Genomic DNA, 27,782 nt, shown 5'->3' on the forward strand with positions numbered 1-27,782 from the left:
TCGGGTTATTCATTCCTGGCCTTTAAAATAAAATAGTAATCATAAATATAGTGCTCCCACTGAGTCACTGTAGTGAATTGTCAAACCTAAAGGTGGGACAGGAGGAAGTATAAGAACTTCTGAATTTGTAGCTGGCCAGGAGGAAATGCAGGGGGCTCAGGAACACCCAGGATGTTGAGTTGGCATCTGAAGTGGGGCAGCCTTATGGGATCAAGTCCCCTAAGCTGGAGGGTCTGTGCTAACACCAGGTAGTTGGTATCAGAATTGAACTGAATTGTAGGACACCTAGCTGGTGTCAGCTGCTGTTGGAAGACAGAAAATAAACCTGCTGTGATTCCCAGCACAGCCATGTCCTTCCCTCCCAGCTGGACATGCTATCTGTCCAACTGAAGAGGATTCTGTTTCCCCTCAGAGCACCATTGTTGATGGAATAGTGTTAGTCAGTTTTCCATTACTGTGACAAATGCCTGGGGGTAATCAACTTATGAACCAAAAAGGTTTGTTTGGTTCAGTCTTAGAGATTTCAGCCTGTGGTCTGTAGGTGCTGCTTCTCTGGAGCCTGTGTTAAGGCAGCCCATCATGACAGGGAACACATGGTAGAGTAAATTGCTCCTCTCACGGCCAGGATGCAAAAAAAAATTAAAAAGAGAGAGAGGAAGAGGAAGGGGCTGGGATTTCACAATCCCTTTCAAGACCAAAGCCCAGCAGGGCGTGGTGGCACATACCTGTAATCCCAGTGGCTCGGGAGGCTGAGGCAGGAGGACTGCAAGTTCAAAGCCAGCCTCAGCAATTTAGTGAGGTCCTAAGCAATTTAGCAAGACCCTGTCTCAAAAAATGAAAAGGGCTGAGGATGTGGCTCAGAAGCTAAGTGCTCCTGGGTTCAATCCCTGGTACAAAAAAAAAAAAAGGAAGTCTTCAGAGACTCACATTATCAAGAGTGCCTAGGGTAGAGGAGAGAAAGCTGAACACTTCCTGTTGCCTATATCTCCATGTTGGAAGGGAGGTCTACCTCATCTCAACTGGACAGTTATTTGGGGTCCTCTACAATGTCCTGCATGGGTATGGGCACCCAGCGATGCTCAGTGTTGGAGGGTGTGGGTTGACAGTGAGGATCGACTTGCTCTTTGAAAAGACCTTGCCCTTCCTCCAAACACCTTCCCTCCGCAGCCTCCCATGAAAGCTTCCCTGACTTCTTGGAGGGTCCTCACCTGACTTGTCTCCTGTTGGGCAAAGACACGGATAGCCATCATACCCTCGTTTGGGGGTTTTGCTGCTGTTGTTATTGGCCTTTGCCACAGAATGTTCACCTGTACAGGTGGGAGGTGGTTTGATGAGTGATGTTCACCCTGAGGTGGAGCGGTCTGGCCAGGTGCCCCACTTCCTGCTGCATAGGAGTAGGAATGACAATAATAATTTGCACCTGACATCGCTCTGCAGGCTACCAAGTCCTTTCTATTATCAGAGTCCATTTAAGCCTCACAACCTGGTGTTTATCTCACCATCATCCCCATTTTTACGAACAGGAAAACTGAGGATAAAACTTAGGCAACACAGGGCTGCGGTTGTGGCTCAGTGGTCGAGCGCTTGCCTAGCATGTGGGAGGCACAGGGTTTGATCCTCAGCACCACATTAAAATGAGTGAATAAACCAGGCACAGTGGCATGTACCTGTAATCCCAGCTACTCGGCAGATTGAGGCAGGAGGATCTCAAGTTCAAGGCCAGCCTCAGCAACTTATCGAGGCCCTAAGCAACTTAACAAGACCCTGTCTCTAAATAAAATATTAAAAAGGGTTGGCGACATGTTCAGTGGTTAAGCACCCCTGGGTTCAATCCCTGGTGCCAAAAAAAAAAAGAATAAATAAAATAAAGGTATAAAAAATGTATCCATTTTTTAAAAAATGAATTAGGCAACAGCTACAAAATGAAGAAGAGGACTAGGGTCTTCTGATTACATTTATCTTGAGCTTTTTGTTCCACGATTTCATGACCCACGGGAAGACAGAAGGGGCTGCTGCGGTGGGTGGGCAAACTGGCAGCCGGGATTGGTGAGGAGGAGCTGCTGGCATCGCAAAACCCTCCCTCCCCACTCCGTCCAACAATTTGCTCTCCAAAATCACCCTAACCAAAGGAGGCCTCACTGAAGATGATTCAGATGAGGCAGAGCGAACCAGGAGGGGACTAACTCCCTTCTGAGAGGAAGGAGGCCCTTAGGAATATGTAGGCCTGTTTCCTACCTAGTGCAATTTGGGGGGACTCTGAGTCCCTAGGTGCTGTCAACATTGATTTTCACACCAGGGAACAAGCCCTGAGTTAGACATAAAAGTTTTAAGATCACTTAAACATAAATGCCTTCAGATAAGGTGACCTAGGAATTTACACAAGCTGTCCCTCAGGGTTTTATGTCTTTTAGCAGTGCTTTGGATTAATCCCAAGCCTTCGTGTGTGCTGGGCAAACACCAACCACCAAGCTACATCCCCGGCCCAGAACTTGGCTCCTAATGCAGGTGTAAATGACTCCTAGGGAGACTGCTGAAAACAAGGTGATTTGCACAGAACATGAGGACATTCAGTCCCTGCAGAGGGTACAGGAAGAGCCTGGCACCAAAGAAAGTCCAGGTGTCCCCATATACCTTGTTGAAAGCTGCCTCTGCACCCAATCCCAATCTTGTGATGTGTCAGGATGACTGGTGACATCCTCTGCCACCCTCACTTCCATAAGGTCATGGTATTTTCCCACCTACATTGTTTTTTAAGTCAAAGGAATTTTTTTTTTTTTTGGTACCAGGGATTGAACCCAGGGGTGCTTAACCATCGAGCCACATCTCCAGCCACCCCGCCCCCCGCCTTTTTATTTATTTTTTAATTTAAAGAGACAGGGTCTTTCAAAGTTGCTTAGAGCCTCACTAAGTTGCTGAGGCTGCCTTTGAACTTGCGGTCCTCCTGCTTTAGTCTCCCGAGCCACTGAGATTAAAGGTATTCGCCACCGTGCCCAGCAATCAAAGAAATATTTTAATCTAATTTTTTGCAGTGCTGAAGATCAAACCCAGGGTGTTGTGCATGCTTGGCAAGTACTCCACCACTGAGTTATACTCCAGCTCTTCAAAGCAATGTTTTTAAGTAAGTAGGTTCCTCCTTCCTCCCTTCAGCTTTCTTGTCCTTAGACCCTTTGCTGGCCCTGTTCTCTGTGTGGCATTCATCCACTACCTGATGGGAAGAAACTGGGAAGGTAGGCTTTGTGGGAGAGTGTCACTTGGACTGGGAGCTGGACAGTAAATGGTTTCCGATTTGAGAAGACACCTGAGCGAAACCAGACTCAGGCACCCCACTCTCACACTGCAGACCCCACAGTGATGGGGACTCGACCCAGGGCTTGCACATCCAGCAGAAGACCGCTCACAGAAAGACAGACGGGCAGATCTGGGAGGCCGGCACCCCTGGTGCTGTTCTCACATGCGCAAGAAGAACCAGCGGATAATGGGAAGGAAGGTGGGGAGCTTCTAGATGCACCTGTGTCAGCCCACCAAGGAGCCCCTCCCTCCTGTCCTCTGAAACGCTTAAGCACCAGATTCACTCAGCCTATTCCAGAGCTAGTTCGCTAACCCTCTCCAGCCCACACAGCCACCTCATGGCTCCTCTGAGCTGGTTTCAAGCAGCCATGAGGACTATGAGGGAAGAAAGTACCGCCACTCCACAGCCTGGAAAGAGTGCTTCCTGAGCCTCAGGAGCCAGGTGACACCACTAGCTCCCCTAAGGGATTTCCAGGACCACAGAAGGACAAGGCTGGGTGAAAGAGACCCTCACCCTTGCCAGCAGCATTTGAAGCTGCTGGGGCCAGAGGACTTGCCCAAGGCACACAGGAAATAGTAGTGGAAATGCCACCCTCCCCAAACCCCAGGGTTCGTCCCAGAACTGCCTCTTGAGCTGGCTGCTTCTCAGAGGCTAGTTCTGGAAGGTTGAGCCCTGCTCTGCTGAGCATGCCAGTGAACACCCCAACATTCCTTGAGGGGGTCCTGCGGGTGAGCTCCAGATGGACTGGGGGGACTGCCACAGTCCATGGCTTCTTTCCCAGCGGCTCTGCCAGGCTCTGGCCATGCACCACAGCTGTCTGCCACTTCTGGGGATGGTGATTGCCATGTTTGTAGCTCCTCTCCTTGTTTGGAAAGATCTGGAGGCAGGTGAGGCTGCAAGGAAAGCAGGAATGACAAGTTGTGATCTGCCGGTTTGGCGCTGTGCTGGAGCGGTCAGGGAAACCTGTCCACAGGCGCGGGGCCGCCTCCACCTCTGCCAGGCTTGCGCGCTGGTGGACTTGAGCCGGTCTCCTCCTCCAGGCTCTGCAGGCCCTTCTCCACAACCACCAGACCCCAGGAAGTGTCCCCTGGTCCTCCCACCACCACCCCGCAAGACTAAATAAATCCACACCTCCATTTGTCCCTCTCCTCCCTCCACGGGCTGTCCTGCCTCATGTCTGACTCAAATCTCTGGCTCCGATACGATGCCTCGTCTTGGAGGAAGGAACATATTATGCAGTCGTGCTGGTCCCTTCCCGCGCACTTGGAGGGATCCACCTAGAAATCAGTCACGTTGGGATTTTTTTCTCTGCGCCTGACAAGGCAATTTGTGAGGAGCAGGGCTTTCTCTCCGGCAGGATGCTAAGTGGGTGCCGAGGAGGTGGGTGTGGGGGTGTTCTAAAGAGATACCCAAATTAAACATCCAATCTGCCATGTCCCGTGTCATTCAACGCGATTCATCTTCTCTCGTGATCCCCGCTGGGAATGCTCCCAGAAGCCTGTGGACGTGCAGATGCGGTCTTTAGTGGCGAGCTGTTTATCAGCCTCCTCCGCAGAGGAGAACAAATGGACGCCCCGCGGCCCACCCGCCCCATTGTCATTCAAACAGCCGGTGCTCCGCGATCCGCAGCCTGTCAAACTGCCTCCCAGGCCCGGCTGCGGAGGGATTCCCTGGAGACTGTGTGGGAGGAGACAATGGGCAGGAAGAGGGGCTTGGGCATTTCTGGAACTCCACCACCCCCAACTCATATTGTCGGCCTCTGTGACTAAGTAGGTGCTGGGGCCGCAGCTCAGGGGTCCGGCTGAGTCTGCACATTCTAGAACCCACAAGGGACTCCCAAACTGCCACCAAACCTGCCCTCCCATCCACCCTTCTCTGCATGTAGGACCAGGAGGTAGATCTGGCTCAGGGGACCAGAGGAAGCCCCTGAGCCCCTTGAGGTAATGGGGATTGAACCTAGGGGTGCTCTACTGCTGAGATACATCCCCAGCTCTTCGTATTTTTTAAATTATGAGATAGGGTCTACAAAAGTGTGGAGGCTGATCTTGAACTTGCCTTGAACATCCCACTGCCTCAGCCTCCTGAGTAGCTGGGATTACAGACCCTGTGGCACCAGGCTCAGTAGAAAAGGGTTTTTGTTTGTTTGTTTGTTTTGATATATATCTGCAACATTACCTTCCACTTCCTGAGGTCCTGGGGCTCATGAATAATAACCCCATCTGGCCAGATGTAGGCATTCTCCCCAGATTTGGGAAGGTGAAGACATTTCCTAGTGGGAGACTTAAGGTGATTTGGTCTCAGAATTTCAGGAGGAGAGGTGAGGGAGGGAGGACCCAGGGGTCTGGGTCCCACCCAGTCCAAAGGGCTCATCAGAGCTTCCCTGGCCCATAGCTCACTCCAGGCGCCACCTTTGGGCAAATCCACCCATCAGTTCTCCAGGGCTTATTCTGTCCATCCAGTGCCATCAAAAGGACCCTCCCCTAGATGCGCCTCCACCACTTGGACCAACAGAGAAGGGATGGAGAATCAAGAAGGAAGCAGCCGGGACGCAGCAGGTTTCCTTTGAAACTCTGGTTTGTGCCAAGGGAAAAAGAAGGAATGGATACCTCACTGGATTCTGGGCTCCTTCACCCAGAATGGTAGCAACATTTCCACATCTTTAGCTCTACACTTCTCATCCTGGCTTCTAGTCTCAGCCCTGACACTAATTTTCTCTGTGAATTATGTGAGAGCAAAATATGACATCCCAGAATATGACTATAGCAGACCAGAATATCCCACCCCAAAATATGCCTGTTTGGCATCAGAAGTATTTTGAGCTGATTATTTTGAGAAGCAGCAGACATGGGAAGCTCTGAAACAGAGGAGCCGGTGCCCTTTTGTAAGGGAAGTTTACATCTATAAAGGAAATCTCTATTTGTAAGTGTCTCCTTGTAAGAAGCGAGACTCTGAATCATCAGAGAGCTTATCAGTGGAGAAGGCGCCAACTTTAATCTGTGTAACAAACCTAACCCATGTGCACTGTATTTTGGGGGGTCACCCCCTCATTACTGGGGTCCCCTTTTCTTGTTTCTGCTGAAGATGACATTTCAATCTGAATTCTAAGCCACCACTTGGAGAGTTACTCATGTTTTCCAGGGCATCTGCTATAATTCTGACGTTGGATGTCCACTAAAGTTCCGTATATTCAAGGCTTGGTCCTCAGGGTGGCACTACTGGGAGGTAGTGGAACTTTTTAGAAGTGGGGCCTCATGACAGCTCCTTAAGTCATTGGGGGGTGTGCCCCTGAAGTGGATTTTAGGACCCTTTCTCTTTCTCTCTTTCGCTTCCTGGCCACTAGATGAGCAGTTCTGCTCTGTCACACACTCCCACCATGACATGTGGCTCGCCACAGGCCAAGAACAACAGGGCCAGTCTGAACGGGAGCCTCCAAAACAGTGCCAAAATAAATTTTTTCTCTTTATAAATTGATTCTCTCAAGTATTTTGTTATAATGATAGAAAGCTAACTAGCATGGCCTCCTAGGTATGCATGAAGTGTATGCATTGTTTTTCTCTTGTTAATCGCCTTTTGTTACAAGGGTCCCAGCCTAGGAGACTAAAAGGAGTAGAAGGAAAAGGCCTTTTTCCTCTTTTGCAGAGTCTGGAGGGCCAAGCGGACTCTCTGTTCCCCGGTTTCCTGCTTCTAAGCTAGCAGGGAGTTTGGATACAGATGCCTGAGATCCACCCAGAGTCCCGATCTCTTTCTGGGCCTTTGCCTCCTGGTCTGGGGCAGCAGGGAACACCAAGAAGGGATTCCTGGAAGTCAGTGGCACCAGGGCAGCCCCAGTTGCCAAGATGGGTCACAGAGAATCCCCCTTTTACCTTCTGGTGGGTCTGTATCTGAGTCTAGGAAGATGAATTCATAGCAGACAATTAATAGGAGAAAAGGCAGACGCTTTATATGTTCATGGGGTATCACAGGAGATCGAAGACCCAGTAACTCAGCGAGATTTAGAGGCTTCTGTATCCTCTCGCAGGGGAGGAGGGAACAGGGCATGTCAGGAATTTAGAGGGAGGGTAAATAATTCTTAGGAAAGATGAACGGGCCAGAAGAACAAGTGATATTTTGTGACAAAGTTCTTTTGGGCTTTGGACATGTTGTCAACTCTAATCTTTCTTCCTATGATGTGCACCTGTTGGGGCTCAGCAGAGGATACCCCAAAGACTGTGGTTTTTTGTTTGGTTGGTTGGGTTTTGTTGTTGTTGTTGTTGTTTGTTTTGTTTTTTGGTACCGGGGATTGAACTCAGGGACACTTGGCCACTGAGCCACATCCCCAGCTCTATTTTGTATTTAGAAACAGGGTCTCAATTGAGTAGCTTAACACCTTGTGGTTTCTGAGGCTGGCTTTGAACTCGCAATTCTCCTGTCTCAGCCTCCTGAGCCGCTGGGATTACAGGTGTGTGCCACGGCGTTGGCAAGACTGTGGTTTTGACACACCTCAGAATCCAGCTCCCTCTCACCTTCCCCATCTCATCTTCTCCATCCCCCCCAACCCCCACCCCAGTGCAGGGGACAGCTTTCTGCAAAGTCTGTTTATCTGCCTAAAGTCCGGGTCACCAACAAGAAAGAATGACTTCCAATCCCTTCCTCAAGCTTTCATGAAATGTCACAGGAAAAAAGATGGGAGTCTGTCAACTCAGCTGAAGAGACTTTTGTCACATATCATTGTCCTCAAAGATCCCACAGAGAATCACTTACAAATCATCATCTTTTCGGTAGGCCAAACACACTGTCCCGGCTGTTTTATGGTCCACAAATTCATTAAGTTCCCTTAAGCATCATTTACTAGACCCCTCAATATCATTTACATTCCCCAGTCTTCGCCTCCTCTGCAGAAATGGAGTACACAAGTTTCTGAATAATTTGGGGCTAACAGATGTCACACTCTTGTGATTTAACCCTGTCCTGTGATTCTCCCCCTCCTCACATTTTGCACGTTAATAAATCTGCTCTACTAATTAATTTGTCTCTGTTAGTCTATTGCAGCAAGCCTGCAGAGAGCAAGGGAAACTTCCTTGCACCCCTTACCCATCAGTCTCACCGATGGATTTGACATCTGGGAAAGGGATTCACAATAACTGAATATACTCCTGGAGGATTCTGCTGCTAGGAAGAGAGGGAAGCTTCAGAGAAACCTGTCCTGCATTTGCTGTTTTCTGAGCTCTTTCAGTTTGAAGTAATCAGCAGACCAAAGCGTCATACTTTGGGGTATTGTTTTCTGAGCCCCAGTGCAAATACTCTGTCCCTTGTTCTTGTCATTTCACTGATACTCATAAGACTGAGAGAGTTGACACTTGCTTTGGAAAATTAGCCCTAGATGTTCAGAGCATTCACTATAAACCTCTTCCAGCAATAGAGCAAGGAGTTGGGGAGCATCTTGTCTCCCAGAGAATATTTGGTCGAGTTGCTTAAGGCTGGGGGTGGAAAATCAGTAACAGGATGCCCACCATGTCTAGGCCAGAATGTTCTCCTGCTATGTCACAGAGCTGCCTGTAGGAATAAATGCTGGCACCCCAACCTGGGCCCTCTTTACCTGGCCTTCAGTGCAACTAGCCACTTCCCACAGCAGTGGTGGCCAGTTGCTAGGCAGCGCCGACTGGCTTCAAGAGGAGTGATGAACAGGTCCACGTGGCTGGAGAGGTCTGACACCATGCTACGCTAATTCTTCATAAGCTCTGCCTGCCGCCTTTTATATATCAACCTGAAATGTAATTATCTTTATGGCTGGCAGAGTAAATCACCAGTATGTGTCAAAGAGATTTGCTCCTGTGTTTTATTACGTAATATATTAGCTCTACAGTTTTAAGATGTCATTACTTGGCTAATCGAGGGAAACGTTTTCATAAGCAAACAGTAATGCTGGTAGAAGCAGGAGCCAAAACCTTTCGGGAGAATTCTAAGCGGGACCTCAAGAGATCATTGGGTCCAACCCCCTGCCTCCAGGCCAAGAGACTCAAGGCAGACAGGGGTTCTGCACTCTCTGAGGGTTTTAAACAGGAGGCAGCCAGTGTGGGATGGAGAGATCGCATGTCCCTACGGTTCCACTCCTGTGTGCACCCAACAGAAATGAGTGCTGTGGCCACCAAATGAAATGCACAAGACTGTTAGTGGCTTTATTCCTAAGAGCCAAACACTGACAACAACAGGATGTCATCAACAACAGAATGGAGAACAGATGATGGCAGCCAGGCGCATTGGCAGCACATGCCTGTAATCCCAGCTGCAGGAGGGTCTCGAGTTCAAAGCCAGCCTCAGCAAAAAGTGAGGCGTTAAGCAACACAGTGAGACCCTGTCTCTAAATAAAATACAAAATAGGACTGAGGATGTGGCTCAGTGGTCAAGTGCCCCTGAGTTCAATCCCCAGTACCCCTCCCCCCCCCAAAAAAAAGATTATGGCGTATTTATTCAGTGGAATGCTACTAGCAAAGATAAAATGTGCATTATCAATTATGGACGAAACCCAGAGGCCTGCTGTGCTCCTCCCTCTCAGGGTTACAGCAGCTGTTCAGGCAGATGAGGTCACTGAATTCACCCACTTAGGTGGCTCTCTCAGAGCTCCAGGAATGTCCTCCTCCTCTAGTCCCAGATGACTTTCTCAGGATGGATTCACCACTACATCCCCCTCAGTTTCTCCCTCTCCTTCCTCCTCCTCCTCCTCCTCCTCCTCCTCCTCCTCCTCCTCGGTGCCTTCAGGGACAAGCTTCTTTTGTTGCCACACCTCACAGTGCTGTGTGCTTAAATTCCTTCTTCTCTGGCTGTGGGTTCAGTGGACAGAGCAGCATGGTGTAATGGAAATAGTGCAGACACTCAGGGAAACCCACCTGGCTGTGACTCCTAACTCTACCACCTTTCCCTTTTGTCATCTTGAACCCATCACTCAGTCTAGGCACCAGGTTTAGTGGCACATGCTGTAATCCCAGCTACTCAAGAGGCAGAGGCAGGAGGATCATAGGTTCAAGGCCAGCCTCAGCAACTTAGCAAGACCCTGCCTCAAAATTAAAAGGGTTGGAGATGTGGCTCAGTGGTAGAGCCCTTGTTCAATATGTCCTTGTTCAATCTCCAGTATAACAAAAAATAAATAAACAAACAAACCCACTGAGTCTCAGTTTCCACATCTGCCACTGTGGGAAGTAATGAATGGGGGGAAAAAAACTACCTGAGCAATTTACTTGATGCCTAACTTGTTCTTTCCTGCATCATCCTGCATTCCAAACGCCTTTACTGAACTCCCACGCTGTCCCAGGCACAGTGGGAGGAGCAGGCCACCGCATCGGCTCACTCTCCAGAAGATTTTGGTTTTGCTCGGCATCTGATGGTCCACCATTCTGATTTCTCTTTTAGCAAATATCCTTCCTTCACCTGCCACTCAAGCCGTTCAGCTTCGGCTGACCCTCCTCCCGACCCCCAGTTCAGGATACTCCATCCCCTAGTCAGAGATGGCTTCTGGGATAGGCTCATGGTCCAGCCTGGTTCCATGGGCATCGATTCTGGGACATTTGTGTAATTCTTGAGCAAGGGTTGCTGTTTTTCCTCTAAGGTTGACCAGCTGGTCAAATGAAGCCTGGACCTGCTTTGCCACCTCACTGGGAGCATGTGCCTAAGTAAGGATAAAACAGCAAAGGGAGCTGAGAGAAAAAGAGAAAACATTTCTACAACTGCAATTAAGCACCCAGATTTAGCCATCCCAGCACTCAGTTGAGTGTTTTACACTTGCAAATAAAATAATCCTAATAATCAGCTGTCCTCAGTGACTAACATTCCGTGAGATTTGCTCTATGGCAAGCACAGTGCCAAATGCTTTATAGGCCTCACCTCATTTAAATCTCCAATAATCTTGTGAGGTAGGTGTAGCAGGGTGCTAAGTATCCTCCAAAAATTCATGCCAACCCAGAACCTCACAGTGTGACCTTATTTAGACCTAGGATTTTGCAGATGTAATTACTTAAGATGAGGTCATACTAGATGAGGGTGAGTCCTGAATCCAAGGACTGATGGCTTCCTATGAAGAGAAGAGGACAGAGAGACAAAGAAACAGAAAAACCACGTAGAGATGGAGGCAGAGACTGGAATGCTGGGGCTGTCAGCCAAGGAACGCCAAGGAGTGCCAGGATCCACAGAGCTAGGAATCCTTCCCTTGACCCTTTAGACGGTATATGATTTCCCAATACTTTGATTTTGGACTTCTGGCCTCCAGAGCTATGAGAGAATGAATTTCTGTTATTATAAGACATCCATTTTGTTATAGTGGTCCTAGGAAGCAAGTATGAGGGTAAATATCATCAATTATTATTATTATTATTATTATTATTATTATTATTACATATCAGAGATTGAACCCCCAGGGGCACTGTACCACTGGCTTATATCCCCAGCCCTTTTATTCTTTATTTTTAGACAGGGTTTCACTAAGCTGCACAAACTGGCCTCGAACTTGCAATCCTCCTCCTCGGTCTCCCGAGTAGCTGGGATTATAAGTGTAATACCACTGTGCCCAGTGGTCATTACCATGTTTGAAGATGAGAAAATTCAGGCTAGAGATTAAGTAACTTGCCTAAAATCTTTTAGCTCATTTAACACCAGAGACAAAATTCAACCCTGGGAAGATGACACTCTCTTTCTCACTCTTTCTTAATCCTTACATAATACATAGCAGGCTCATAGAAATGCTAGTCTCTAACTTTCCAGGACCATGTTTTACTGTACTTTGAATCCCCAGTACCTAGCTTTGTGCCTGGTATTTATTTATTTGGGTACTAGGAATTGAACCCAGGGGTACTTAACACTGAGCCACATTCCCACCCCTTTTTATTTTTTATTTTGAGATGGGGTCTCCCTAAGTTGCTTAGGGCCTCTGTAAATTGTTGAGGCTGGCTTTGAACTTGCAATCCTCCTGCCTCAGCTTCCTGAGCTGCTGCTTCTACAGCAGGGTGCTCCACCACATCCTTCCATATCTGGAATTTAATAGGTGACTTATCACCATTTGGAAATTAAAGTAATTGAGAACCCTACTGAGTAGGGGCCTGAGAGGGCAAAGAACAGTAGAACACAGCCCTTGATCTCCAAAGGCAGCCTCCAAACAGGAAGGATTCTTGAGCTGAAAGCAAATTAGGCAGCAGATGCAGGAAAGCTCCCTGCAGTCCCCACCACTGCCTAGAAGCAGGATGTAGATTTACAAAGACAAAAGATTCCTGCCCCTCTTCTACCAGTGGGGACACAGGTTCCCCACCCTCATACACCCGAGGAACCTACATCAACACGCCATCTTAACTAGCTGTTAGCTGCCAACCATTTGCCTTCCACAGGCTGACTCCCTTATCTTGTCACTTCTCTGAAAATTGAATGTTGTTTATTGAGAATACTATGTAAGTGGCAATCTGCAGCCACCTCTTCTAGAACACTTGGTTCCCTGATGTCTCCCATATAGAGATGAAACACGAATGTTACTCAGCTTCTGTTTTTCTCTTGTCCATCTGCCTTTTGTTCCCGGGGTCCACTCCAACTAAGAACATCTGAAGGTTAAAGAAACTATTATCTTTCTTCCCTACCCTAGACAGGGATGAGAAGTTTAAAAATAAGCCCAGGAGGAGCTCAGAGGAGGGAGAGCAGGAAGAGTTGAGCCAAAAGGAGGCCTCAAGGAGACTGAAGTTGGTGAGGGTCCTGAGAACTAGAGACCGAGAGGGTGACGGTTGATAGAGTAGAAGAAAACCATGAGGATGGGCAAGAGGAAGGACTTTGAAGACTCCTTTGGGGCGGAGTTCAGACCAGAGAGAAGCGGGCATGGGCTGGGAGGGGCTGGGCAGCCCAGATCAAGGGCTTGCTGAGGGCCAGGCAGGAACCTGGACATGATGGTAGTGGGTTCCTATAGCAGGCTCTTGGCAGACACAGTCACTGCATTCTGTATGGGGACTTCACTGCACACGCTATCTCTGTGCTCCCCAATTCCCCAGCTCCCCAGCTGCTCATTCTAGCAGAAACATCTCCCTTGCTCTCACCAAGGGACTATGGGTCTAAGCAGCCCTCCCTGTCTGAAGTACAGAAGAGAAAAGAAGACTGCGAGTCCCCCGGTCTCTCCTCATTCTTCATGGTGACTGTTGGATCACAGAGGACAGCTTTTTAGAGGGTCATGTGGATTTTGTGAAAATAAGGAACAATCACGTAGAGACCAAGCCACTTAGACGAAGGCCTATTGGTTAGCAAGACATAAGGCTAGCCTTTCCTGATTGATACCAGGGCTGAGCAACAATAGGCAACCGAGGAGAGTCGGAGGTGGGGCAGGGAGAGAAAGGAAGCACAGAGAGCTCTGTTTAGGAAAGTTAGGGGCGTAGGATGGAGTCAGTGAAGATATTAAAGGGGCTGGTCGGCTTCGTGATGCCCCCCGTTGCCCGAGAGAGGCCAGCCTGGGCCTGGAGCTGCGATGAGGAAGTTGGGGGGCTGCAGGCCACCCTGGGTTCATGGAGCTGGTGAAAGTCCCCAAAGAGATGAGGAAGCGGTGGGGAGTGTGGGGAGCTCAGCGCCACACCCTCCTCCCCCAGCCCTTCCCCCAGCAGCAGAGGCCCCTGCTCCAGATAACCAGGCTGTCTCCTCCTCCTCCAGCCCCCACAGACCCTCCAAAGGTGTTTACTCTCGTCACAGCCACTCCAGGAAGCCATCCTGTTACCCAGGTTTACAGGGTGAGAAAAACGGGTTCAGAGGACTTAAAGCCGCAGCCAGTCGGTGCCAGTCAGGGCTCAATGGCTCCAAGCCCCCAGGGCTTCGATGCTCAGGGAAGAGGCCCGGCTCCCTTCCAGCTGTTCTCTCCCACACACAGGTGTAGCCACCTCAGGGAGTCCCCACAACTGGAGACAGCCTGGGAGTGGTGAAGGATGTAATGTCCTCTGTTGGGATTTGTCACCATGGAACTCTTTGGAGCTGGCCCTGCCCCCAAAGCCTGGCTGTTGGAGAATTTCCCTATCCCCCTGCTTCATCAGGGGGCTACAGCTTCATCACACCAAATCCCCAGACACTACCTTTCTTATCCCTTTGAAGTGAGGGGTGGCCTATGACCAAGTTCTGGGCAATCAGATATGAAAGAAGATGGAGGTGAGACTTCCAGGAAAGTTTCTTAAAAGGATGAGCAATTGCCCCACCCCATTTCCTGCCTAGAACTCAGCTTCGATGGCTGGAGCTCCAGCAGATATCTTGGGCCCTGAAGTCTAAGAAAGCTGTCGAAGGAGGGGGAAGCAGAAGCATGTAGAAGTCTAAGTCTCTGATGCCCCTGGAGCTGACATTGCAGCTCCAGAATAACCAACTCTGGACTTCTGTGAGAAAATAAGCTTCTGATTGAAATAAATCTCTGCAGTTAAGTCTTTAGCAGCAGCCCACAGAGACTGGTTATAGTGGTGGCCCAAAGGTAAACAGCTGCCACCCCAGGCTCCATTGTTTAAAGTATGGGACAACCCTCGTCACTTGAATGGTGCCCAACTGGGAGAGAAATAATGGATTTTCAACAAACCCCAGGAAGATGTTAAAAATAATAATCAGGTCAGGCACGATGTATGCCTCTAATCCCAGCAACTAGGGAGTCTAAGGCAGGAGGATCAAAAGTTCAAGGCCAGCCTCAGCAATTTAACAGGCAACCTAGTAAGACCTTATCTCAAAATAAAAAAAAAATAATAAAAAGGGCTGGGAATAAGTGTCCCTGGGTTCAATCTCTGGTACCACTGGGTACCATCATTATCATCTAGAAATGAGGAAGATCTGATACAAACCCAGAAGTCATGAAATAAAAGGTTGAACATTTTAACCTCATCAAAATAAATTTCTTTGTGGCAAAAATCACGTGTCAGTCAGGATGGATTAAGTATGCTGCTGCAAGAGAAAGGCCAAAATATTCATGGCCTGAGGCAACAAAATGCCATCCCTGCCCACGCCACCTAGCCCCTGCAGATTAACTGGGCCCTCTGTTCCCATGTTGTCTTACAGCCACCTTCACTTGGGGTTCTCAAGTTGAAGCCACAGCCATCGCTATGCAGAGGGAAAGTGAGTGTGTAAAGCACTAGCAAGGCAAGTTCCAGCCCAAAGTGACACACATACTTCTGTTTGCATTTGATTGAGCAGAGCAAGTCACACAGCTACACCTGGTTCAATAGAGCAGCGGCATCATACCTTCCTTCTTAAGGAGGGAAACCCGGTATTCACGAGCAATAATACACAAAAGCAAAAGGCTTAACCCGTTAGGAAAAGCTTTAGGCACCTCTTTTATAATCAGACGGTTTATTTATCTGATAAGTAAGAAGCACCTTTCAGGTACCTCTGTTATCCCAGCAGCTCAGGAGGCTGAGGCAGGAGGATTGTGAGCTCATCACCAACCTCGGCAACTTAGGGAGGGACTAAGCACCACAGAGAGACCTTGTCTCTAAATAAAATATTTAAAAAGGGCAAGGGATATGACTCAGTGGTTAAGCGCCCCTGAGTCCAATCCCCAGTACCACATGACAAGGATAATAAGTGCTCACAAATCATCAAGAAAATGACCACATCCAACAGGAAAGATAGGCAAAGGATATAGACAGTCATTTTACCGAAAAGGGAATGAAGAATGTTTGAACTCACCAATAGTAAGAATATTATACATGTAGCCAGGCACAGTGGCGCATACCCATGATACCAGCTACTCAGGAGGCTGAGGTTAAGACGATTACAAGTTCAAGGCCAGTCTGGGCAACTTAGTGAGACCCTGTCTCAAATCCAAAATTTTTGAAAAGAGTTGAGGATAATAGCTCCATAGTAGAATGACCCTAGGTTCAATCCCCAATACTACAATTAAAGGGGAAAAAAAAAGAATACTGCACATGAAAATTATACCAAGATATTATTTTTCACCCATCAAATTGGCAAGGGTATGTGCAAGCACATTCATCCATGGCAGACAGGCAATAAATGGGAGTAACTCTGTGGAAGGCTGCCGCAGTCTGGCTGGGCACAATCAGGAGCCACTTGTCAAAAGAAACTAACTTTATTTTTAGAACCACACACGCCAAACAAAACAGCCTCTCAGGAAAAACCCTCAGAGCCTCAACTGCCACCACCGGCTTTCCACAAGCCTCTCTCTCCCACACAAGCTTCTCCCCACCTCCCCCAATCCTCCTGCTCTTGAGGCCGATTGGCTGGGTCACATGGGCGGAGCCAAAAAAGTCCCCCAATGAGCAGCTCCGTGGTCTGAAAGGGCAGGGAAACAGCCCAATGAGCATCACCGCAGAGGAGCCAATCAGCTAGATGTTGCTGGGGCCGCTGTGAGCCAATCATCAGCTGGCAGCTGGAAGTTTGCTGGCAGCTGGAAGTTTGCTGGGGCCCCTTCGGCTGTGGCTCTCAACAGAAGGCAATGGGCATTATGACAAGACTGAAATTCACAGATCTCTTGGTAGAGTTCTTTCCTTCTCAAAATGTTTCTTACACTCATGAAAATTATATTTGTTCAAGGTTTTTCCTGTATTATTGTTTGTAATAACAAAAGATTGGAAACCACCTAATACCTTTTAATTGAGGACAGTCTAAATTATTTAAGTAAATTATTTCACTTTATTCAAGAAAATACTACATGGTTATAAAAGGAATGAAGAGTTCTTTTTGAAATGACATGGTGCAATCTCTAACATTTCACATTACATGAAAAAAATTAAGGTACTGAACAGTGTATATAGTATATCACCATTTGTGTAAAAAAAAAAGGAGCACATTCTTAACTGCTTATATATTCTAGAAACGTCTCCAAAAATACATTTAAAGTGGGAAATTGTTTGTCACTGAAGAGAGCATAAGAATTTTCTTTTTGTGTCTTTTAAATTGTGAAATAGGGCAGGGAAGATGGGAAGGGGTTGGTCAATTGGTATTAAGTTCCAGTTAGGAAGACTCAGTACTGGTATTTATTGCACAGGAGGTGACTATAGTCAACAATAATGCGTTGCATATTTTAGAATAGCTAGAAGAGAGGATTTTGACTGTCTCATCACAAAGAAATGATAAATGTTCAAGGTGATGAATATGCTAATTACCCTGAGTTGATGATTACATAATGTTCATAAGTAGCACCACATTGTACAATTGTTATGTGTCAATTAAAAATCAAATAAAACAAAAAATAAATTGTGACACAGCAAGGGGAATGTCTTATGTCATCTAACAATAAAATTAAATATTAAAAGAGGAGAGCTGCAACCCAAAAATTTCACTCCTGGGTGTATAACAAAGAGAACTAAAAACATACATCTGCACAAAAACTTGTACACAGATATTTATAGCAGTGTTATTCATTATAATCCAAAGATGGAGACAACTGGGAATGTCCATCAATTAACTGATGGATGAATAAAATGTGGTGTATCTAAACAATGGATGATTATTCGGCTGTAAATAGGAATGAGGTGGTGATACCTGCTGTAACACAGACATGCCTTGAAGATAGTATGTTAAGAAGACAACGCCAGGCACAAACCGCCACTTACTGTACATATTCCACTTACATGAAGAGTCTAGACTAGGCAAATCCATAGCAACAGAAATGAGCCAGTGGGGCTGGGGGAATAATAACTGGAGGACACCAGGTTTCTTTTTGGGGTGATGAAAATGCTCTAAAATTAATTGAGATGATGGTTGCCCAACTCCATGAATATACCACACAGCTTTGAATTGCACACTTAAAATCGAATTGCATGGCATGTGTTATATCTCAATAAAGTTGCTTTTTGAAAAAAGAGAGCAAAAGAAAGGGGCCACGTGTAATGCCTGAACACACCATGAGCTCCCGTGGGACCCCCAACTCTGTCCTCAAGCTCTGTTGTCATGGTCCTTGAGTTCCTTCACAAGCCTCACAAGAGACTAGCAGGACAGCTCTCCTGGCCGTGTTCCTCAATGCAGAGCTTTTCCTGAGGGTGGTTTATTTGGGGAAGAGATCCTAGGAAACTCCAGTGGGAGGAAGTGGGGTGGGCAGAGTGAAACCCGGAAGGAGAGAGGCCAATGGGAGTTTTCTTTTTTTCTTTTTTACTATTCATTGATTAATTTCCCATTACTGGGGGATCAAACCCAGGGCCTTGCACATACCAGGCAAGCTCTCTGCCATGGAGCTACACCCCCAGTCATTTTAAAATTTATTTTGAAACAGGGTCTCACTAAGCTGTTGAGGCTGGCCTTGAACTTGCAATGCTCTTACCTCAGCCTCAAAACAGCTGGGATTACAGGCATATGACACTGATCTTCGTTGGAGTTTTCTTAATGGAGCTGTTCACCACTGTGAGCAACTGAGGCTCAGTCCTGCTGGAAAGCCACTGAAGAACCATGTGAAAGGCTCCTGAGATGAGGAGGGGGACATTGCTGTAGAGAAACCCTGGGCAGAAATCAGTAATGGAGGGATTGTCTGGCCACATCTGCTGTGGTGCCTGGGAGATATAACAGTAGCAAAACAGCAGGCTGAGGGCTGATGCCGAGTGAGCAGAGTGACCCAGCACATCTGGAGTCCCCATGTTACCACCACTCTCAAGAGCTCTCCCCTCTATGGTGGGGCACAGTGGCACATTCCAGTAATCCCAGGGGCTCAGGAGGCTGAGGCAGGAGGGTCAAAAGTTCAAACCTAGCCTCAGTAACTTGGCAAGGCCCTAAGCAATTTAGGGAGACCCTGGCTCAAAATAGAAAATAAAAAGGGATGTGGATGTGGCTCAGTGGTTGAGCGCCCCTGGGTTCGATCCCTGCTATCAAACAAACAAAAAACCTCCCCTCTTCCTATATAATTTTCTGGAATTGACTCAGAAGGTCTAATATCATTTCCAAAAATCAAACCCATCCTTAAACAGCAAATATGTCTTGACTTAGTAGATTTTCAAAGACATGCGTTATAGGCTTGCCACAGACTGGATCTGGAATGTCCCTTGAAGGCCCATGTGTTAAAGACTTTGTCCTCAGCTTGGTGCTATCACAGGGCTATGGGAACCCTTAAGAAGTGGGGCCTAGTGGAAGATTTTAGGTCTTTGGACATTGAGCATCCCCTCGAAGGGGATTGTGGGAGCCTGGTCTGCTTCCCTTTTGGTTTTGCTTCCCGTCAATGAGGTAAGGGCCTCCTCTGCCATGTGCTCCAGCCCAGGTGTGCTGCCTTGCCACAGGCCCAAAGCCATGGGCCAACTGACCATGGACTGGAACCTCCCAAACTGTGAGCCAAAAGAAGCCTTTCCTCTTGCAAGTCACTTCATCTCAGGTATTTATTGTAATAACAGAAGGCTGACTACGAGGCCACTGAACATACCAGATGTGGCTTTTTTTTTTTTTTTTAAGAGTAATTCTGAGCCAAGTCTGGCACATGGGGAAGGATCAGGCTGTGAGATGCTGTTTGGGGCCAACAAGGAGGAGTGACTGTAAAGCAAAGCATCTGGTTGCTGTAAACAGGCTCTGATGGCAGCGCCCAAAGGGAGTTTAAGAGACACCCTGAGTCACCATAGTGGCACTGGCATGAGCGGGCTGTCCCAGAAGCAAGGATTTTTTTCATGGGATGACAGTCATCCGAATGCAGCGGGTAGTGTAGGTGGAGTGTCCTTCACCATGCAGAGGGTGTTGACACGAAAAGTGCCCCCATCTGTCCTTGGAGAGGACAAGTCTCTCACCAGCCAGTCCTTCTGGAAGGCATCCAGGGGTTCCTGGCACTCTGCAGTGTTTTAGAGGAAACCGAGAGCTGACTCCAGCCCATTCACTGGGAAACCAGTCAGGAAAATGGAGCCGAGTCCAGGGGGACTGTACCCCATTCCCATCCCCACCCCAATGCCACACAGTCTGTGGAAGGAAAGAGCCCCTCATGAGGCAAGCTGTCCCTGAGGCTCAGGGCAGAGTCTGAAGACAGAAGATGTCTGGCCTTAGACCCTGGCATGGAGCCCTTGCAGTACAGAGAGTTCCGCAGGGTGATGTCAGGTTGCAGAACACAGGCAACCCACTAGGCTTGAGCCCAAAGAATGAAAGCTGTCACCCTCAGCTCATTCTGCTCACTACCAGCCATCTGTCAGGTGCAGCTGGTCCCAGGAGTACAGGGTTCCCTTTACCTCCTAAATCTGGAAACATGTTCTTCCCGCCTCACTCACGTTCCCCAGCTCCAAGCGGACGCTGGACTGCGCAGGGTGGCTCTTCTTCTGGCCCATCCTCACACAGACTTGGAGGTAGCCAAGACATTTTTTGCTAAAGAGGAAGAAACCAGCCTCTTCTGGCACGAGTCCTTCCCTGCACGAGGACCCCACCTCGACCTGTGGCTTTTATCCCCAGAGCACTTTCTCCACGTTGAGTGCCTTCCATGTAGTCTCCTTCCAGCAGCCCAACAATGTGGGTACTTTTATTTTCATTCCACTTTATTGATGAGGAACCAGTTTCAGAGAGGCGAAGAGGCTGGCCTGAGCTCCCACAGTGAGTGACCAAGGTGTCCACTAATTAGCACATCAGTAGACAGAGCTTCGTAACTGCCCACCAGCTCTCATTTCATTAGGCCATTTACTCTTCACCCTGATCCGGTGTGATAACTAATCACATCAATTATTATGCCCCCTTTAAAGATAATAACAGAGAGGACCAGATGACTTGCACAGTCACCTGGCCGGGAAAAGGCAGTCAGTGATGGAACTAAAGACCCAGCCTGTCTGAATTTCAGTATTTTTTTAAAAATTAACACATATTACTTGTACACGTTAATGGTGTTCAGTGTCTATTTCCATACATGTATCCAGATGCACCAATCAAATCCAGCCTCCCTTTTATGCCTTCCACCCCTACCCTTCCCAATCTCTATATATTTGGCTAAAAATGACAAGATTTCATTCTTCCCTTTGGCTGAATAATATTGTATTGTGTGTGTGTGTGTGTGTGTGTGTGTATCATATTTTCTTTTTTTTTTCCCCAGGGGGAAGGAGGTACCAAGAATTGAACTCATGAGAGTTTAACCACTGAGCCACATCCCCAGACCTTTTTATTTTTTATTTAGAGACAAGGTCTCACTGAGTTAATTAGGTCCTCATTAAGTTGCTGAGGCTGGCTTTGAACTTGCAATGATCCTCCTGCCTCAGCCTCTAGGATGATAGGCATGTGCCCCCATGCCTTCATCCATCCATCTGTTCGTGGGCACCTAGGCTGGTCCATATCCTGGCTATTGTGAATATTTGCCACAATAAACACGGGCATGCAGGTATGTGTTTAGTAAGCTGATTTCATCTCCTCTGGATATATCCCCAGAAGTGGGAGAGCTGGATCAGGATGGATCCATGTTTAGTTTGGGTGTGGGGAGGGTATGGCTCTTGCTCCATTTCTTCTCCTGACTCCACCCACCCCTGTTGCTAGAATTGGCCCCCGTGGTGGGTTCAGTCATGCCCCCAAGAAGATATGTCCAGGTCCTAACCCCTGGTACTGTTTGGAGATAGGTTTGCCACGAGAGCATCCTGGACTTAGGGTGGCCCTAAATGTGATCACCTGTGTCCTTATAGGGGGAAGGAGAGGGAGACGTGGAGATGTGAGACACAGTCACAGACCATGCTTCGTAAGGATAGAGGCAGGGACTGGGGTGACACTGCCACAAGCCAAGGAATATCTGGAGCCACCAGAAGTGGAAAGAGGCCAGCGAGGCTCCTCCCTGGAGCTTCCAGGGACGCAGCCCTGCTGAGAGAGGTGGATGTCACACCTCTGGCCTCTGGAATTGTGAGAGAATCTGTTTTGGTAGCATTTGGTCTGGCAGCCCTCGGAAACCATTTCAGTCCCTTGATGAAGAACTCCCTGAATTTTGTTTTGTTTTGTTTTGTTTAAAAAAAAAAAAAAGCCTGCTGCCTGTGAGCAGGGTGGCCAGGTGGACGTGCCAGCATGCAGAGCCGCGCTCCTCAGACGGGCTCGCTAGTCCCTGGTGCTCTGGGGGGCGCTGGAGACACAGGGCCAACGCGTCCTGGAATATGAATTGACTCAAAGACTCAGAGGAGAAAGCTAAGGATTTTTCACTGGTGAGTAATTTAAAACAAAGAGGGAGGAGTTGTGGTCAGAATACCAAGTTTGCCTGATTTTTTTTTTTCCAGATGAGACAGGAGCTTCAAAGAAAAGCTATGGTTGATTGGGCTGTGTCCCCAGACTCCCCTGACACAGCTACCCACCTTGGGGTACTCAGCTTCACCCCATTGCAGGAGGAGTTCCTGAGGAGGAGGGTTTTCTCAGGCTGCTGGGCCTCCCAGAAGTGCTCCTACACCCCAGGGCTCTCGGGGTGCCCTGAGGGAGCAGGGAGCTGCTGGTGGAGGCAGTAAGACTCACCTGACTTCCAGGCCCAGAGCCCGGGCTTCACCGTCCGCCTCAGCTTCTGCTGTCTGGCCTCCAGGCCTCTGCGAAGAGGTCTCAGTCCCCAGCCCTGTTTGGCCTGGGGATTCCTGAGGTGGCCCCAGGACACTCCCCTTGGAACCTCACCAGGACTCCTTCCCAAGCTAAAGGGGAACTTGGGGGAGAAAGGGGATGGGCCAGCAGAGAAACTATTCTTTCCTGGGACGAAGCTGGACAGGGCTTCTCCATTGCCTCCTCCCCAGACCTAAGCAGCAAGAGGCCACTCAGAAGTGGCAATAATCAATGTTGGCTTTGGGAGCTTGGGAGCTGGGGTGGGGGCGCTGTATTGGTGTTAAAGTGATGCAGACAGGAGCAGTATCTCCCAAACGGTTCTCTGGAATAGAACAAGTGAAGGCAGAATGGTCTCCTCTCTCCCACCCTCCATGCAGGCTCTGATTAAGAGCCCCTTCCCAGTGATGAAGACAGAACTGAACTAGCCTGAGGTCCTTGGGCCTGGGGTGAGGGGAGAGGAGGGCCAAGGAGGGTGCTTGTCTGTCCCCTCTGCCCTACGTCCTTTGGCTTCCCTTCTTGGGAAACAGGGGTGCTGATTTCTCCCTGCACATCCTCCCTGCTACCCATAGACCTGAGTTCCAGAAGCTTCTTCAGAGAGTTCCAGAAGCTTCTTCAGAGAGGAAAGATCTTAGGAGGCCTGGGCAGCTTGTATTTCTCTGGTCCAACCACAAAGAAAGAAGTGGATACCAAATGGAGATGGGTTGGAGCTGCAGGGGGAAGCTAGGAACCATGAGGTCACCAGCCCTTGGTAGCTGGAGGACTACAGGCAGGTCCAGGGGAAACTCAGCGGCCTTCATGCTGCTTATGGCTTTGGCTGCTTCCTTTGCGGTTGGCTTTCCAGCCAGGGGCTCCTCTTGCCCCAGCCTTTTCCCTCCTTGTTTCAACAGAGCCACCTCAGTCCCTTTGGGCCACCGGGTACACAGGCTTTCCCACAGGTCACATGGCTGCATCTCTTCTCAGAGTATCTCTCTCCTTCTCTTCCACCGTTTGGTCCTCCAGCCCCTCCTGGAAACCAGACTCCCGTCTTCTCAAGAATGCATGAGCATGCGTGTGCGCATGCAAATTCAGCCAGAGGGGTGTGCACATGCATGATAACACGTGTATTTCAATACGTGTATTGGTCCTTAATTTTCTAGATAATGGAGCTTAATTCCCAAGAGAGTGTTCTGGAACCCAGTCATGCTGTGCCTCAGCCCAGTGTGTGCCATGCCTCTGAAGGCTGCCAGGAACTGAACAATCTCCACCACCTGGCAATGAGCCAGAGCTATACAGGCACTGTTTTATCAAATGCTTGTGACAACCCACAGGAAAGCAATGGCAGCTATTCCTGCTTCCTGGCAAGAACTGGAGGCAACGGTAACAAAAAAGCAAAAAGCAACTGGCCAACTTGGGGGTTGCTCCAGATGTACCTGACCCCACAGCCCACGGTCAATCCTCACTATGTCTTCAGCAGGGGGCAAGCTGAGCCCACGCCCAGGGATAGGGAACAGTGTCCACAGATGGTCCCCAGCCACACTCCTCTGACACAACCAGGGCCGGGGTACTGCATACAGTGGCACCACACACCACACCACGACACACCAGGGAATTTAAAAAATCTTTTACACTTCTCAATGGAAAATTTCAGGAACTAGTCTAATGAACCCCCATGTACCCAATACCCAGCTTCAAAAACCATCAACATTTTGACCATCTTATTTCATAATTCTGTCCCACGCATTTTTTTCCCTGAAGATTTAAAAAGCAAATCTCAGACATTTTATGACACCTGTAAATACTTCATGAGGCATCTCTGACAGATGAGGACTTTTTCCCTTTAATCTAATTAAAATACCATTACCACACCTAGCAAAATGAGCCAGGTCTCCTTAATTGTTACGTAATGCTCAGTTCATGTTCAAATTTCCCCAGGCACCTCAAAAATGCCTTTTTACTGTAGGTGTGTGCAAATCAGGATCTAAACCAGGCCTGTCCACTGCATTTGTCTGATGTCTCCTAATCTTTTATGGAGGACCACCTCCGTTCCCTCATGTCCCCAGCGTCTTCCACAAGAAGGTCTTGTTCCATGAAATGTTTCACATTCTGACTCACTGATTCCATCCTCATAGCGCTATTTAGCATCCTCTAATCCCCCTACAGATCTCTCCAGAGGTATAAAGTAAATCACACCATTTTTCTGCTTTAAATCCTTCCAAGACTTCTTGTTGCCCCTAAAACAAAACCCACACATTTTCCCCAGCCTACAAGGACCTGCCTGTCATTTGTCTTCTGATTCCTTCTCAAACCTCATTTCTCCCTCCTCACCCTCTTTCCTGTCCCCTCAGCCCCAGTGGCCTGGCCTCCCTGTCCTACTCTGAAAGTTCAGGAACTTTTCCTCAGGGTCACTGCAAACAGAAGCGGTCATTTCTACCAGAGATGCTCCTCCCCAGCTCCACTCAGCCCAGCCAGATCTTCCTCATCCTTGGGGTCCTCTTAATGACCTCTCCCCAGACAGGCCTACCCACCAGAGGAGACCCTCCCACCCCGCAGGGATTTTCCCTCCAGTCTCCTTTTGGTATCCATTGCCGCTTCTCAAAATATGTGATTATTTTTGCCTATTTGTTTCCTTGGTGTTTAATGGCCTCCTCCCTCCTCTCCCACCCAGAAGGTGGCAGGTTTGGGGAGGCAGAAATGTGTCTGTCTGGTGTCTACCAGGCCTATCACAGGGCTGAAAACATGGTCACAACTCAAGTATTTGTTTATTAATAGAATAAATGGAAAAAAGAGGTTTACCTTCCAAAGAACTCATAATCTAGCCAGAAAGAGAGAAAACAAAGATAATTCAAGACTTTCTAATTGATTGACATCTATTAAATACTGACTAAAGACCTCCATACTCTTCTGGGCACAGAGGGGATATCACAGGCATAAAGCACATGCTTCAGAGTCTGCGGAAAGGCACACGGGTCGGGGAAAATGAAGAGGCCTAAGTACTCCTGGAAGGCTCCACAGGGAAGGGGTCCCAGGGCTGAGCTTCCAAAGTAAAAATCCCTCCCATTTCCACAGTGCAAAAGATGCCTGGGGCGATTCTCCCCTTTTGAGATATAAGGGAATTGAGACTCAGCGATTTGCCCAGGTTCTACAGCGAGGAGGTAACAGAATGACTAGAGCCCATAAGTCCTGACATCTCCCTGTCGTGCTGGGTGGGCAGGTGCAGTGAGGAGGAAGGTGGAAGAGAGGCAGTAGATTCCACCTGGCAATGGCCAGGGGACCAGAGGAAGCAGAGGCCCAAGAAAGAGAATAGAGAGTCCCAGCCCAGAACTGTGGACCCTGGGAGGGTGGGAGGGGCTGCATCAGATCTGCCCCATCAGGTGGGACCTGGGGTACCTGGCCCAGGGCCCAGAGCCTAAGGAGAGATCCTGGTCCCTGGTTCTGCCCAGCATTTGCTGGTGCTCTGTCTTTGGTGTGAGCTCTGGAAACTTCACACACTTAATCATAGGCTCCTCTACTTTATGAGCTTAGTATTTTTGTTTGTTTGTTGTTTGGGGTCTGCTTGTTTTGGTACTGGATATTAAATCCAGAGACGCTTTACCACTGAACTACACTGCCAGCCCTTCTTTGTTTTAAGACAGGTTACCAAATAGCTAAAGCTGAGCTCTAATTTGCAATCCTCCTGTCTCAGCCTCCCAAGTATCTGAGATTGGAATAGCAGCCTGCTTAGGTTTTGTTTTTGTTTTATTGAACTCAGGAACACTCTACCACTGAACTCCAACCCCAATATCCTTTTTCAAAATTTTAAATTTTGAGATGGGGGTCTCACCAGTTGGCCAGGCTGACCCAAATGTGCCATCCTCCTGCCTCAGTCTCCCAAATAGCTGGGATGACAGGTGTGTGGGTATGTACCCCTCCCCCTCCGCACAGTTATTTTTAATTTAGACAAAAGACTTCACTTGGCTTTCATGATCCCAGTCAACCAATCTTTTTGTCTTTTTACTAGAGCTGTCTGTTTTTACGGTTTTGATCTCTACTATTTTATTAATCCTTTAGCTTTTTTTTTTTAATGAGGGTGTTGTTTACTTTACCTCTTTTTTATCTTTTGCTTCTAAATACAGACAGAGACAGCAGTTTTAAAAAGGTGGTCCTGGGCTGATGAGGTTGGGGCTCCAGGCCTGGGACCCCATAGCCTGAGCCTCCAAATATGGACCTCCGGAAAAGACTGCTGTGCCCATTAAAAATGACTCATTTCAGCAACCCAGAGAGTCACAGGGCAGGTGTCTCATAGAGAGGAGAGTATTCCCTCCACAGCCAGAGGACTTACCAGAACAGGGCCTTGTAACTTATTTGTGGGAGGATAAGTGACATCTTGATGAAACGGTTTTGACATGAAGACACCAGACATGGCATCCTGTGCTCTAAAAGCAACCATTAAACCTTAGTTTACTCTCACTGCCAAGCAACGTGCAAAGCAGGCTCTTGGCTCAACCCCCAGACGCCAGCCCAAGGTTCCCATCAAGAGGCAGGAGCTTCTGCAGCACAGGCTTCTGGGTAAGCAGCCAGACACAGCTGCATGGAAACGTCTCCCATGTCAAATTTGAGGGGTCCAAGTGTTCTTCCATTCTACTGTTTGGGGCTTTGGTTATTTAAATATGTGGGTGCCCTTTAAGGGCAAAGTGTTGTCTTTGTTTTCGAAATTTGCATAAATGGCTTCATCGAGTCCTTTCTGTCTCACACTCCTCCCCTCTGGGTTGCTCGTGAGACTAGTGATCGCTCATTATTTCTGACCGCTGCTTGATTCTCGAACGCCCTTGTTTTATTTACCCGTCCCCTGGTGAAGGACACCAGGCAAGCTCACAGCCTCACTCGTGAAATAAGAATCTGGGGTTACAGAAGAGGAAAGATGGTACGTACCGAGTCTCAGAAGAGAATTGCCCATGAGCCTTCGGAATGCAGACATGCCCATGAACCTTTGAAATGCAAAATAAGCATTCCTGAGCAACCCAGCCTGCGTCCTTAGCCCGTGCCCTTGGCCCATGCCTTTGCCTATGAAAAGTAACACGGAGCAATGCACAAGTGCTGGAAAAACAGGGTACAACTGCATTACTCCACCCTGCTCCACCTC

General features: G+C 48.3%; 1 protein-coding gene across 1 annotated transcript; it reads right to left on the reverse strand.

Moving 5' to 3' along the window:
- Positions 1–3,002: 3,002 nt before the first annotated feature.
- Positions 3,003–27,770, reverse strand: LOC125613910. The gene is made up of 3 exons (XM_048795722.1): positions 27,572–27,770; positions 26,982–27,075; positions 3,003–4,182 (listed from the first exon to the last, which is right to left on the reverse strand). The coding sequence occupies exons 1-3, from the start codon at positions 27,759–27,761 to the stop codon at positions 3,720–3,722; spliced, it is 747 nt and encodes a 248-aa protein (XP_048651679.1). The 5' UTR covers positions 27,762–27,770; the 3' UTR covers positions 3,003–3,719.
- Between the last annotated feature and the right edge of the window lie 12 nt (positions 27,771–27,782).

This window comes from Marmota marmota, unplaced genomic scaffold (assembly GCF_001458135.2).
Source record: "Marmota marmota marmota unplaced genomic scaffold, marMar, whole genome shotgun sequence".
NCBI lineage: Eukaryota > Metazoa > Chordata > Mammalia > Rodentia > Sciuridae > Marmota > Marmota marmota.

What these genes read in the sequence shown, in the direction of transcription:
- LOC125613910 (XM_048795722.1), bottom strand. Translation starts at nt 27,761, where the DNA reads ATGCAGTTGTACCCTGTTTTTCCAGCACTTGTGCATTGCTCCGTGTTA. An exon ending in CAATTCTCTTCTGAGACTCG is followed by an intron (nt 27,076 to 27,571) that starts GTACGTACCATC and finishes GGTTGCTTTTAG; the next exon opens with AGCACAGGATGCCATGTCTG. An exon ending in AGTTACAAGGCCCTGTTCTG is followed by an intron (nt 4,183 to 26,981) that starts GTAAGTCCTCTG and finishes CTTTCCTTGCAG; the next exon opens with CCTCACCTGCCTCCAGATCT.